The sequence below is a fragment of the Trichosurus vulpecula genome, chromosome 2, assembly GCF_011100635.1.
Source record: "Trichosurus vulpecula isolate mTriVul1 chromosome 2, mTriVul1.pri, whole genome shotgun sequence".
Lineage (NCBI taxonomy): Eukaryota > Metazoa > Chordata > Mammalia > Diprotodontia > Phalangeridae > Trichosurus > Trichosurus vulpecula.
This window is the reverse complement of record NC_050574.1, coordinates 219,493,138-219,508,627: the sequence shown is the minus strand read 5'-3', so window position 1 is coordinate 219,508,627 and position 15,490 is coordinate 219,493,138. Positions and strand designations below refer to the sequence as shown.

The window sequence follows — 15,490 nt, the reverse complement described above, 5'->3', positions numbered from 1 at the left end:
TATTCAATACAAAACCAGATTAAAAGTGGGATCTGATACTTTGCATTTTGTGGTCACAACTGAAAACATATGAACTTCTTGTTATATTCCCTTCCTCTCATATGTGTTTTTCTCACTACTTTTTTTCTTGCTTTTTATTCAAGACTCTTTAAGAAACCAAAAGAGATTTAAAGCCAATCAGACAAAAAGATGGCAAGACCCAACAATTTCAACTACTTCACCAGAAAATCTCTTGTTCTTGCTGAAGAATGCACTGCTACCAGGAGAAGTGAGGAGGAAGAAGAAGGACTAGAGCCAAATAGTGATTTGAAAGCCGGTAAACAGCTGCCATGTTTTTATGGCGACATTCCTCCAGGCATGATGTCAGAGCCCCTGGAAGACCTAGATCCATACTACCTGGAAAAGAATGTGAGCATTTCCTATGGGAACAGGGAGAATGTTTCTATTTTACCCTCCATGAATAACAAGACTTGAATTGGGATATGGTAGTGCTTGATGAATAAGTAGGCAGTAAAATCTTAAATTTTGAACTCTCAAGGATGTTTTCTTAGGTTTAATACAAGTTCATTCTGTCACTGACATCTTGATTCCTTTACTTTTTGAGTGGTAAATAAATATGATGTGGTGCCCAACAGAATGCAAATTTCTGGGGGCTGAGAAGGTTTAATTTTTGTCTTTTTATAACTAGTTCTTAACACAATGCTTGGCACGTACCATGTGCTTAATAAATGTTTATAGAATTGAATTATTCTTATGGGTATTCAGCAAATATCTGATATGCTGATCCAACACTAACGACTGACCATTAAGCAATCAACCAATCAACATATATTTATTGGGTGTCTACTCAGTGATAAACAATGTGCTAGATATTGTAGGGCATTAAAAAAAGGCAGACATGGCTTCTGCCATCAAGGACCCGTGTGAATTACTTACAAGTGGATTAAGAGGAAGGATTAGAACATAAATCAGTATTCTACCATGTGACATTATGAGGATTTGACATTTATATACTATTTTAAATTTTGAAAAAATATTTTACATGCATTATTTACGTGTGTTGAAATTTATGAAGACCCTTTGAAGTAGGTATGCTATTTTGACTGATATTGATCACATCAAACTATTGAGTCACTGATATTTCAATAAAAGCAAACCTTGTATACATGGAGACTTGTGTAAAAAAAGACTCATCTCCATTTACTAATTGAGCTTTAAAAAAGATTTTAACCTAAATACAAAACTTAGATTTATTCCTACTGGATTTTGTCACAATAGATTTGGTTCACTGGGTAATCTTGTTGAGATGTTTCTTGGATCATGATATTATCATCTGATGATATAACTCTTTTACTTTTGTATCATCTGCTAATTTTATAAATGTCTTATGTCTTCATCGAACTCATTGTTAAAATTTTTTAAAGATATGACTAAGAACAAAGACCTAAGGCATCCCACTAGCAACTTTCCTACAGTGTGATACAATTTCTTTAGCTCCTTTGAGTATAAATCCATCTAATCACATCATTTCCACTCCACATATCTCTCTTGTTCACAGACAAGGTCAAGTAACCAATATTGACCAACATTGATGTTTTCTTAATATGTATATATACAATATCACCCTGTTCTAATAATTTAACTACGTCAAAAGAGAAAAAATGTGATTGGTGTGGTTCCTAGAAATTACTATATTCCGTTCTAGAACAAAGTATTCATAAGAATTCCTTCCAGAATTTTGCCTAGCATCAAAGGCACTTTTAACAAAATAAAGTTCATCATCATCATCATCTTCCTCCTTTGCTAGCATTCACATAGTACTTCATGGTTTGCAAAGTTATTTACATGTTATCTCACTTGATCCTCACAACAACTCAATTTACAGATGAGAGAACTGAGGCTGAGAGATGTTGGGTGACTTGCCCAAGGTCATATAGTTAGTAAGTGCTTGAGACAAAATTTGAATTCAGGTCTTCAAGAGCCACCTGTCTGCAAATCGGTATAATATTTGTGATCTTTTATGTTCCTTTGGTCTTCACATTTCTTTATATTCTACATAATTGTTGAATGGTATAGTTAATAGAATGCAATCCTCAGATCCAAAAAGACCTGGTTCAAGACCTTCTTCTGATACTGATTGTTATGCCAACCTTGGCAAACCACTTAACCCCTCAGTGCTCTAGTCTAGACAACACTTTAAGACTATAAGTGGCAGGGAAAAATTCCACCTGAGTATGTAGAAAGTATTTCCTTATCAGGGAGGGAGTTTCATATATAAATGTGGGCACAAGTTTGCCAACTGTCCCTATATTTATGTGAAACACACTGTGCTAGGCATGCAATGATACAATGACAGTTATAAAACATAGATTCCAGCTCTCATAAGTGATACAAGGTAGAATATGAATAGTGAAAAGGAAAGACACAAATGAATTGTCAGGAGAAGTTTGAGGAGTGATCATACTTTCAATTATGGCAAATCTGAGGTGACTTTGTGGAAGAAGGGGCACTTGAGTCAGGTATTGAAAGAGGAAGAGATTTTGATAAGCAAAGACTAGGGTTCCATTCTAGGCATGAGATAGTAAGTACTTTCACTAGTACAAGCTGCAATCTACATGCTAATCCTCATCTCATGCAATACATTTCCCATGTTCTTCACCAAATCAAGTGAATGCAATGCAGACCTTCTGTTAGGTCTCTTTATGTTTCTTGGATAACATGTGCTCTGTTAACTCACTGGGCAATAACTTGTTTAGAATCCAAGATCTAACTCAGTTAAATTCAGAGAGGGTCATTACCAGGTTTTCTACAGGATAATGACTATTTCAGTCACAGCAGTTCACGAAGATGGCCTACTGATAGGGACAGTGGTTGACCTCTATGTCAGTGGATAGAGTTTCTACACAGACCCTTCAGATTTAGGTATGGCCACAAGTAGGTCCAATGCTTAGATCAGAGCTCTCTTCTGGGCTCTGCCTGACATCAGCTATGTGACATCAGGAGAGTTATTTTTGCCTTTCAGTCTTACTTTCTTCATCTGTTAAGTGAGATGATTAAATGTTCTCTACTATCTCTAACCTTTTATAATCCTACATTTGCACAGTGTCATAAAATTACAAGATATACGCATACAACTAGAAGACATATTGCATACAACGCAATATGTATATATACACACATTTGCAACATGTATATATATATACATAATTATTCTATAACACGTACAGATATGTAAATCATGTTATACGTGTGTTCATATTATATATTGTAATATGTCATGTATATGTGATGTAATATCATTTATATATGTAATATATATATTATTTATCCTAAGGAGTAATATAAATCAATAACAATGAATGTCAATTAAATATCTGTAAAACAAGACTATTTTCTCACTGTATTCTTATTTCTTCCTACAGACTTTCATAGTGTTGAATAAAAGAAAAACTATTTTCCGATTCAATGCTTCTCCTGCTTTGTACATTTTAACTCCTTTCCATATTATTAGAAGAGTATCCATTAAGATTCTGGTAAATTGATATCCTTTTTCATTGACTCATCAGCAGTTATTTTCTTAAAAGCAAAATAAAGTTAGGGGAATACAATTGTTTTAGCATTCACATTTGACTTTTATTCTTTTCTCCACTTCGAAAGAATCTCTGATATTAGTCCATTAATTTTCTTATAATTAAGTGGAAAAAGAAATACACTTTTCTGGAGGATAATCATGTTAGCTGTCCTCATTTGAAGATAACATTTCAAATATTTGTTTCACTTTGCAAAGCTGTGTAAAGTAGAGGGAGAAATGGCTTTTTGAAAGTAATTTGTCAGTTATTTTATAGTAAGAAGTTGTATGTTATCAACATTTAGATAACTATCCTGATCACATATATAGGAAATCTTCAATATGATTTATCATCTTACATTCCTTGACTCTCACTTACCTTATTCAACATGATCCTTATGGGCACTTTCCTGTTCAACTGTACATTTCTGACAAACCTTGACCCTCCAGAGTGGATAAGTTACTTTGAGTAAGTTAACAAAATATTTTTAAAGTAGATTTTAATTACAACGTGCGTTTTTCCATATTGCATCAATAAAGTCATGGATTTCTCTGTCTGTTTTGTGTAGTTTCCTTTCCAGCAGGGTTAAAGCCATATTCATCCTCTCTTGAGTAATACTAGCACTGGGACAACAAAAAAATAGTCAACTATCAGGAAAGCATTAGACTCTTCCACAGCTTTTTGGGAAAGAGAATTCCTCAGAAGCTCCTCTTTGCTGCTTGTTCTCAAACTAGTGGTGACAGCTAGCCCATATTTGACTAGCTTAGCAGGTATTTCATCTTAGAAATTGGTTGGTTATTAATGATATTATGCATCTTTGCCAACTTTTTTTTCAAGTCATAATGTTGGAAACCCTAATGATAGCATCCAAGGCATTTCTGTCTCTAGAATCCCTGACCCTGAATATCCAGAAGCCTTTCCTTGGGGTTGCAAGATGGATTTATTCTAGCCCTTTCTTTGGAGCAAGAAGGTGGCTAGTTCCAAGAATAGCCACTTAAAAAATTCTGCTTTTGATCTTTATAAGAGACTTGTCTGGTACATAGATTTATACAAATTTTCAAATATTTCTTTTATGACTATTGATGTATCATTCTTCTATCTAATATACCTGTGGATACTTGCCTTCAGGTTCTTTTTCATTGGACTATATACTTTTGAAATCCTTATAAAAATCCTTGCAAGAGGCTTCTCTATAGGACCGTTCACATTCCTTCGTGATCCCTGGAACTGGTTTGATGTCCATATTCTTGCATATGCGTAAGTATTTTCATATTTTTTTCTTAAAATTGAAAACCAGTAACAATTTTACAAACAAATATTTTTAAAATGTTTCATTCCTAAAGGATAATTCATAAATCATATTCATTTGTATCTGGAATTTTACATATTATAGATTTCTCTTAATGAACCTTAAATGCTGTATATTTGTTATCTCCATCCTCAAAATTTAGGTATAAATAAAGAGTGCATGATTATATTTCCATTTTAAAGCTAGGGGAATTCATGCAAAAATGACTGTACATTGTCCAAAATGACCTAAGAAAATGGATAGAAATTCATTTAGAAATTGGAACAGAGCCCTTGAATCTCAGAGCCTTTGATTCTTAGCCAAATGTTCCTTTTGCTAGCTTACATTACTTCAGTACTTACACATGTCTTAAAAATAAGAATTAAATCATCTATCAATTTTCTTTTTTTGAAGGAGCGAAGGCAAGGCAGTTTGGGTTGACTTGCCCAAGGTCACACAGCTAGCAAGTGTCAAATGTCTGAGGTCAGATTTGAACTCAGGTCCTCCTGACTCCAGGGCCAGTGCTCTATTCACTGCACCACCTAGCTGCCCCTAAATCATCTATCAAAAACAATCTTTAGATTACTACCCTAAATATTTTAACTATGCATAAATGGGTTTTAAATCACTCTATCAACAAATATGTATTTATATGTCTAATATGTTCCAGGAATTATAAACACTAAGGCCACAAAGACAAAAATTAAAAGTACCTGTCCTCAAGGAACTTACATTCTAACCAGAGATATTTAGCCATCTCTTCCTTTTTTTCCTAAATGAAATGTTGCTTAACTGTTTTAGTGCAGACATATTTACAGGCTTTCTTGTCAAAATATTTACTTTTATATCAAAATATTTTAGTGTTTCTATTTGATACACCAAAAATTAAATGGCGGGTGTTCATTTTCCTAAATGTAATATATTTACCCAAGGTATAGTAGGAAATATAGACTCTCCTAGTTCTGAATATATTTTCATAGACAATATGCTTGTATGGGAAATTAAGAATGTATTGCTTCCCCTATTTTAGCATCTCATAATTAATTTTACTAGGTTATAGAATTTATAGCTGTAAGATCATCAGGTCCACCCCTCTTATCTCATAGATGAGAATTTCAAGGAGGTGGTTACTTGTCCAAAGTCATACAGATAATAAATGTAGAGGCAGAATCTGAACCTATTTTGCACTCTGCCACACGGTCTTTTGAAAATACCAAATGAATCTTACTTATGTACTCTATCATTTAAATACTAAACTACTAAATTGTGCCTGGGGAAAAACAAAGATGACTTTTGCAGGGGAGAGAGAAAGAGAAACGTCTGGGAGATTTTAACAGAATTGGAGCAACATGATATTTGTCATCGATATTTGATGGGTTCTCATGGAAAAGAAGAATTAGACTGATTAAATTTGTATATTTGATTATAAATTTGATTCGTGCCCAAAAGAAGAATAAGGAGTGCTGGTTGACAGTAATAGTCATCTGAAGGCAATGGATACCACCTTTCTAGTGGCCTCCTTCCAAGGGCTATATCACTACTAATCAGAGATGGCACCAGGGATTTTTGTCTCATTGGACAAGTTGGTCTCTGAAATCCCTTCCAGTTCTCTTATTCTTTTATTTCTTTCTATTAAAATCATTTTCTTGCTGATAATGTATGTCTACTGCATATAGAAGATAATACTTGACTATAATTTTTCCTAATAAGTTCAAAAAAGCATTAAAAATTGATAAATACTATCATTAGGTTCCTTTGAAATCTGTCTAAATTTTTAATAATTCTAATTTAACTCCACAGGTATCTGAGCATATTTGTAAGCTTGGAGAGTGTTCCAGCTCTTGGAATTTTCTCATTTTTGAGAGTTTTGAAAGCTATTTCTCTAACCACAGGTAAGATGTGATTTGCATAGCCTTTGGGATCATTGCCTTTCTAGCTCTGTGGGTATTTTTTGGGGCGTGGAAGGAACTTGGTATGGTTGTATATGAACTTCTTGATTGCAGTTATCTAATGGTGTATATAGGCTGGGACAATATTTTGAAATTGAGAAATTTTAGAATTGTTTAGCTCCTAGGATCACAGATGTAGAGCTTGGGAAAAACTGAGCTGTCATCTAATACAACTTCCCTCATCTGAACTAAGAGTAACTTGAATCCCAGAAAAATGAAGTGATTTGTCCAGGGTTATGGGCAGGTGAATGCTGCAGTGGATAGAGTGCTGGGCCTGAAGTCAGCAAGACATTTTCCAGAGTTCAAATCCAGCCTCAGACACTTACTAACTGTGTGACTCTGGGCAAATCACTAAACCCTGTCTGCCTCAGTTTCCTCATCTATAAAATGAGCTGAAGAAGGAAATGGCAAATTACTCCAGTATCTCTGCCAAGAACCCCCTAAATGGGGTCATGAAGAGTCAAATATGACTGAATGACTAAACAACAACAACATAGGTATTAAATAGCAGAACTAGGATTCAAACCCAGGACCCCTGACTCCAAACTCAGGGCTCTCTCTTCTATATCACACTTAGACAACCATTTAAGTCTGAGAACTAGGTTAAATAATAATATTTCTTTGGTATATGAAAACTATGTAAGGAAGTATGCCAGAGAAATGTATTTGGAATCGGTGGTCCTCAGCTCATTTATTTGATCCTAGGTGAGTATCTTAACCTCTGTAGGCCTCTGTTTCCTCCACTATAAAATGAAGTAGGATCAACTAAAGGACCTCTAATGTCCTTTCTCACTCCGAAACTATGAAGCCTGTGGTACTTTCTTACTAATTTTTATTTTAGGAGTGGATAGAAGAATAGGTAGGGATGAAATTACTTTTGTCATAAACCTTGTTGTGTGATATTAATGCTATCAAAAGCAAAAATCAAAGGATAATCTTTTTAAAATAACATTACTATTCAAAAGGAGATTTAAAAGTTTAATTCAAAATTATGGATTTCCTAGTCAACACAAGACCCATAGAGGTTAAATGAAACTTTTTCTCCTGTTTAAAATATAATTTTAAATGTTTCTTATTTTACATACTCATGGTAGGAAATCTCAATCCAATTAAAATGCTGAGGTCTTTATTTCAGTAGTAACATAGCTAGTAGTTCTTTTAATATCAAATTCACAATGGTGTTGTGAAGCTCAAATGAGATGTATAAAGAACTACGCAAATATCAAAAGGCTTTGTATATGTCCTATGGTTATTGTTGTGACTAACAAACCACATGTTAATTCAAAACCTTATTCATGTTGTCAGGATTTCCAGCTCAACATTATGTTGTTGCTCAACCAACGTTCCATTAAAGGAAGACACTGTGCTTAACAAGAACTAGTGAAATAGATAGTTTCCCTTTATGCGATAAAAACAATAGCAAGCAGCTCAATCATTTAAGCTTTCCTGCAAGTGTTCAGGAGAATATTTTGTCATGTGAAATGTGATCCAGTAACCTGTATAGTAACCCTGCAATATGTAAACACTGAGCTCTCACCTACCTTAGCCTTTTGGTGAAAACTAGGGCATTATGGGTATCTAGGTGGTATAGTGGATAAAGCACCAGGCCTGGACACAAGAAGACTAATTTTCCTTAGTTCAATTCTGGGGTCAGATACTTATTAGCTGTGTGACTCTGGCAAGTCACTGAACCCTGCGTGCCTCAGTTTCCTCATCTGTAAAATGAGGAGTAAAATCTGGAGAAGGAAATGGCAAACCAGTCCGGTATCTTTGCCAAGAAAACCCCAAATGTGGTCACAAAGAGTTGGGCACAACGGAACAACAAGAAGAACAAGGTCACTTGTGGCATATGGTCATTGGTTTGAAACATTACATACGTTTTGCAACAAAAAAGATAATGTATTCAGTTAGGTGTTGGGTTTCATTGTAGCAATGCTGTTTTTCCCCCTTCCTCTTTTTAGGTATGAGAATTATCATCGGGACCCTGACTCACTCAGCAAAGATGTTTTGTCATGCAGTAATCCTAACTGTGTTTTGTTTGAGTGTCTTTGCTGTCATGGGGATGCAGTTGTTTATGGGCAGCCTGAGACATAAATGTTTACCATGGCCTCAAGAAGAAAGAAATCTGACTGATATTCTGTTGGCCGATGAAAGTAAGCATCTCAATTCCAAAGGTGTGCAGTCTTCCAGCAAATGTATTGATGCTGGACTCCAGTGAAGTCACGATGACTCAAAGACATTTAATTGATTTGGCATGAATCTAGAGAGTTTTATGTATTTTTCCTCTGTCTTTTCTTTTTTGACCTGAGTTGCAAAGATCTCATTTATGTTTCCAGGTATTCTAATCAAAAAGAATGGAAGCTCTCATTTGTGAAATTTGTGCTTAAAAAATTGTCTATAGGATCATAAGACTATGATTAACAGTCAGTCAACTAGCACTTATTAAGCACTTACTATGCACCAGGCAGTGTGCTAAGCTCTGAGAATACTAACTATATAAATTATGTGTGTATACACACACACATGCACACACACACACACATACATATATATTTACTGGTATATGTGTGTATAAATAGGTATGCGTATGCAGAAAGACAACCCCTGACATCAGGGGGCTTACCTTCTAATGGGGGATCATAGGTGGAGAGCTAGAATGGACCTGAGAGGTCATCTGGTTCAGCTCCCTTTCTTTATAGCATGGCTAGGGAGAGGTTGAAATGGGGCCCTCAGAGGGCCTTTTGTCAAAGGATTACAAAGAATTTGTAACTATTTCTAAAAAGCATTACAGATGAGAGCAAAAAAAAAATTACTGAGGCAATGTGACACAGAAGAAGATCCTTAGACTTGAAGTCAAGACCCAAGTTCAAATGCCAGTACTATTACTTTTTAACAGTATATCACTAAATTTCTTTGATCTGCAAAACAGAAACAATAATAACTGAACCATCTACCTCACAGATTTTTTTTTAAAAAAGCACTTTATAAATCTTTAAGGACTAAAGAAATGTGAGTTGTTTACATTTTCATCTCAGCGTTATAGAAACCAACATACTAGATACATTAATGCAATTTCTATTCTTATTCATTTATAAGAATTCAGATCTTTACTGTTTATTAAAAATCCTATGAATTGTACTTTATTATAGGCTGTCAGAAGCATAATCAACCTTCTTCCACATTCAAATAATCAATCATTCAAATTTAAACATATCTTTTGACCAATTAAAAATAAAGCGTTGACATAGTTTGTTCTTGTGTGTCAAAAACTGCTGCTTCGAGAATCTCTTGGTTTCAAAATTACTTATTGAAATGATAGCCTTATATGCACTAAATGAGGAATAATTTTGAAATCATAGGCAAATATTTTTTCTGTTTTGCATGTATATATAATGTATATGTATTATGTATGTGTGTATATATGTGTACGTATTATATGTACATATATCCACCTTTATGGCATTTTCTCCACCTTAAAACTCTTGTACTCAGCTGTTTGTCTTATTTTCTCGGCATTCTTCAGCTTCCCATTACTGATTGTTGTATTCTTTACCTCTTTCTCTCTATCCTTCCCTGGTCTCTTCACTCTCTGTGTATGCATTTAGTTTTATTGTAGCAGATCAATTTGTACATTTTCACATTAAAACTGAACATAATTATTTAAGTGAATGAAAATGAAAACTGGCAATTTAAAAAAAAACTAAATTACCATCAGGAACATCAATTCCAAACCAGAACTTTTATGTTCTATCTTCCATTGACTGGGAGGACAAAAGACATCATTAGGGGAGAATCTTTTCAAGACTGTCATCTTAATCTGCAAGGTTATCTGATAAGATCACAATTAAATATATAAAAAGGCAGAAGCTATGATATCAAAATATCTTTTTAATCCACTGAAATATCCCAAACCCATCCTAACTGGCTATAATGTACGTCTTATAAGTTATCCAAAAAAGAGAGAGAGAGACAAAGTAGACAGATTTGTGTTGGTAAATGTCATCTGTCTATATTCACAGAGAAATAGTTCTATCTCTGAATCCAAAGGAAAATGGAAAAATGCTCGAATTCTGAGCACTCCTACATAAAGGCCTCATTCCTTTTAGCTCCAACAATGTAAAGAAAACTTTATTCTTTTTCCCCCCAACATAATACTGCATCTATAAACATTATTTTTATCCAAAAGGATAAAATGAAGTTAGAAAAGAACTATTTGGTGGAATTCTTTTCCTACTTTATTCTGCTCACCCCCAGATTCCAGTTGCAAATCATAATGTAAAGAGGGGGAAAAGGCAGAAGGGGAGAAAGGGAAGAAAGAGACAGAACAGAGATATACACACAAAAAAGACACAGAGACAGTCAGAGGCAGAGAGAGAAAACACAAGAACTGAGGGCAACTGAGCACAAGAGAAAATTTTAAAATAAAAAGATTTAACTTTCTCACAGAGACTGGATAAAATTTTTAAAAGGTAAGAGGAAATCTACCTGTGTTCAATTAGCCATCTTTTTTCTTCATCTTCCTTTCCCTTCTCTTCATTTTCTTTACGTTCTTCATCAATGTCCTCCATTCCTTCCTCCTCCTCCTTATCATGGTCATCATTATCACGGTCATCATCATCATGATCACTGCCATCATCATCATCATCATCATCATCATCATCATCATCATCTCCTTCCCTTCATCTCCCATATGAAAAATGAAGTCATATTGAGTATCAGAGACCAAGTAGTAAAGGGTTTGACAAATGCCACCTTTGATGACTCAGTTCATCTGCACCTTCATCACAATTGTTGGTGAACAGAGAAGGAAAGCTTTTTGCATCTTTTTGTTGCCTCCTCCATCTGGCTTCATTGTTATATTAAACAAAATTATATTTCTACATAGTTTGTCACATTGATCCTTGCTCTGCACTCTTGGACCAATCCAAACAAGGATAACCTCTCTTTCACTTAATCAGTAATGTTTTCCTCATTAAGGAAACTCATTAAATTATCAGGTATTTATATGTCAGAGTGAATATGTCTGAAAGAGCGAAACAAGGTATATTCTGACCATCTCACCTTCCCTGCTCAATAAGCTCCAGTGACTCCCAGTCACCTCCAGGATCAAATATAAAATCCTCTGTTTAGCATTCAAAGCCCTTCACATCACCCACCTCCCTCCCCACCTTTTTAGTCTTCTTCCTTCCACCCTCCCATGCACTCCATGATCCAGTCACACTGGCCTCTTTGCTGTTTCTAAAACCTAGAACTCTAACTCCTGGCTCTGAGTATTTCCACTGGCTGTCCTCCATGCATGGAATGCTTTCCCTTCTCATCTTTGCCTCTTAACTTCATTTATGTTCCACTGTTTGGCCCTCTGTTGATTATCTCCAATTTATCTCATATATAGCTTGGTTGTACGTAATTGTTTACTTGTTGTCTCTCCCATTAGATTATAAACTCCTTGAGAGCAGGGATGAACTTTTGCCCTCTTTGCATCCCCAGCACTTAGCACAGTGCCTGGCACATAGTAGGTATTTAATACATGTTTATTGGCTTATAGACTTAAAGGACTATGAAGTAGTCACTATGAAATAGTGGAAAGACCACTGGGTTTTCAGGCTTGAGGCTCAATTGCTTAGGTTGATACTATTTTTATGACCTTGAGCTAGTCCCATAAGTTCTCTAGGACTCATTTTTTTTCTTTTGTAAAATGTGAGCATTGAAGTAGATGATCTCTGATCTTATGAAATGCAAGAAGTGTAGGCCAGGGCAAATTTAACCTACTGCATGATTTTGCCTAGAGATGACCCTAAATACATGATATGGATAAAATGAGCTTCTGAGATGCTGAGTAATGGTGCAAGTTTAATATATTTTCCCATTTACCTTTTCAGGTTATAAGTATTTTTATTTGGAAGGAGGATTTAATCCTCTCCTTTGTGGCAACAGTACGTTTGCAGGGTAAGTAGTTGTTGTATTGTGTTGTATTTTTCTTCACAGATTGCATCAGATGATAGGATATCAATCTACCAACAAATATTCACTGAGAATCTGTTGTATGCAAGGCACTGAGAGATACAAAGAGATTTATGATATCAACATGACCCAGGTTTATATAATCCTTTATAGTTTATAAAGCTCTGTCCTCAGAGTGAATGCTGTAGTTCAGGTAGGTCCCATGTTATAGATAAAGAACCTGAGGTTGAAAGGGTAAGTTCCCCTTTACAGGTAGTAACAAAATCTTAGAGTGGCAAGGGACCATAGAATCCATCAGGTCCATTCTGTACCCAAACAAGAATCTTCTGTGTCTACAACCTATACAAGTGGTCTAGCCTTTACATGAAGCCTCTAGTGAAGGGGAGGCTATTACTTCCTGGAGCAGCTGAGTCAACTTTCAGATAGATGATTGTCATTTTCCCTGTGGATAAAGGTCATAAAAATCATCTTAATGAAAGGATATTCTTGCTTGCAGAAGTTACTTAAAGTATGATATAAACTATCTTGCTCCCCTTTCCCTGTACCACTTTATTGGAAGAGTTCAATTCAGCAAGTTTCTGCCATGTGCCATATGCTATAGTAAGTTCTGTAGGGCATAAAAAGATGATTATGATATTATCTCTGCACACATGGAACTTATCCAATATTAAGAAGTGGAACAGAATCTTGGTGGCCAAACTTGTTTTTTTTTATGTAGTATGCTGGTTTCAGACCCTCATAAATGATACAGGTTGATTCTGACTCCATATATAACTGAAAGTAGAACACCTTGCATTCTGTTCCATATTTAGGTGAAGGTGAGCTGGTTTAGAACATAGTATTCATTACTTGTTTCTTGAACAGATCTAAAATAAACTAAAATACATAAATTCTTTCTCTTTTATGTATAGTCAATGTCCAGAAGGATACCTGTGTGTGAAAACTGGTGGAAATCCTGATTATGGCTACACAAATTTTGATAATTTTGGTTGGGCTTTCTTGTCCATATTCAGATTAATGACCTTGGATTTTTGGGAAAGCCTTTACCAACAGGTGAGAATCAAGTCCTATGCGGCATTTTTAGTAATGACATAAAACCTCATGTATTTTCATCAGATTTATCATCACGTAGGATTTTTTAAAAGCTGTTTATTTTAACAATCAACCTTCTTGATAACATTTTAACATGGAATTTATGCTGTATTTTCAGAAGCAATAAAATATATTTTTGAGGGACTAATTATTGAATCACAAACTTTATTGATATTTTTATGGAGGTCTACCTGATCATTAGACCCACCATCTTTTCTCATTCCATAATATTATTCTGTTTGTTATAAATAGGTTACTGTGGAATTGGAATAATTGGGAAAGCAAAAGACTTTCACTAATTAACTATTAAATGCAACTTATTGTAGTTATCCAAATGGTCAATGTAAATACATATGGTCAAACTAGCTAAACACAAATTGATTGCTGCTTCCAAGACTGAGAGGAATATAGCCAGAGAACTAACAGAATCTCTAAATTTGTTTTGAGAGTATAATTTATTTTGTAGTAAATGATGTCAACTCACATTTACTTTGAATTTTATAGCTTACAAAGCATTTTCCTCACAACTCTATGAGTTAGGTCATACCACATTGCTATGTCCATTTTGCAAATGAAGAAACTAAGGCTAAAAAGTTTCAGTGACCTTGCTCACAGTCACTTTCCTAGTAAGTGTAACAAGGTTTGTAACCTTCACCACCATCTCACCTCCACTTCAACACCTCTTTGTTTCAACACTTTATTAGTTTAAGACAGGGATGAAGCCCTAGAGAGAGATGACTGGGTGAAAGTTTTTTATAGTTGTCAACTTGGCCCTGACACTTGGGTTGTTTCCCTCAGGGTTTCCCAGAAAAAAAGAAACCTAGTCTTGCACTCCATTAACTCCACTCTGCTGGTATGGGTGGAGGGGGCCAAAGATAGCTTATTTGCCCACTGGAGCCTCAGCCTGGCACAGTCTAGGATAAATCACATAGAACTATGATGGAACAAGCCAACTGCAACTCCGCCTTATTGTAGGAACCAGACCCCAAATGAAGATTAGATTAGACTGGAAATTGTGATGAAATTCCCCCCAGCATGGTGAGTCTGAAGAGATTTGGTTCCACTGGCAACTTTGCCCCTGTTTTCTTTGAGCATTTGCTTGTTAGGACAATCTTGGTAAGTTCCAGTCATTCAACTACTTCCCTTGATCTTTCTCCTCATGGACAATGATGCTGGCCATAGGAGAATAAGAATGGAATCAAATGGAAAAAGTGGTTTCTTTGTAGTTTTGCTAGTTGAAAGCTTCTTTACAGTTACCTTACTAGATTTTAATAAACCATATGGTTGCTAAAAATAGTCTATGAATGAGTTTGATTAATTCAGAATAAGAAGTTTCCCTAAGGTTAGATAGGAGATCAGGGCAGGAGAGAACTAGGGACTTCAAAAAAGAGGAGTAAATCACCCTGTTTAGTCTGAGTGCCCTCTGCCCAAACACTAGCATTGAATACCTTCTAATGTACCCTGAGGGCAATGCCACCAGATGGCCAATATATATACTTCAATGTCTGGCTTATAATTTTCATATATTTTATAGCATCTCAATGGCCTAAAAAAGTCCATGATATGGTCAAAATAGCCCAGCCTTGGAAAATAATTTACTCATGGGAATTATCTGGCATCTTAATGAATAT

At 35.2% G+C, this 15,490-nt stretch overlaps 1 protein-coding gene across 1 annotated transcript in view; it reads left to right on the top strand.

Moving 5' to 3' along the window:
* The window catches only part of LOC118835678 (sodium channel protein type 9 subunit alpha-like), a 123,196-nt gene that overhangs the window by 29,825 nt on the left and 77,881 nt on the right, over positions 1-15,490 (top strand). Inside the window, exons 2-9 of the mRNA XM_036742908.1 lie at positions 144-408; positions 3,423-3,541; positions 3,948-4,037; positions 4,698-4,826; positions 6,658-6,749; positions 8,768-8,959; positions 12,686-12,752; positions 13,679-13,820. Coding sequence (XP_036598803.1) covers positions 190-408; positions 3,423-3,541; positions 3,948-4,037; positions 4,698-4,826; positions 6,658-6,749; positions 8,768-8,959; positions 12,686-12,752; positions 13,679-13,820 — 1,050 coding nt within the window. The 5' untranslated portion in view covers positions 144-189. The remainder of the gene's footprint in view (positions 1-143; positions 409-3,422; positions 3,542-3,947; positions 4,038-4,697; positions 4,827-6,657; positions 6,750-8,767; positions 8,960-12,685; positions 12,753-13,678; positions 13,821-15,490) is intronic.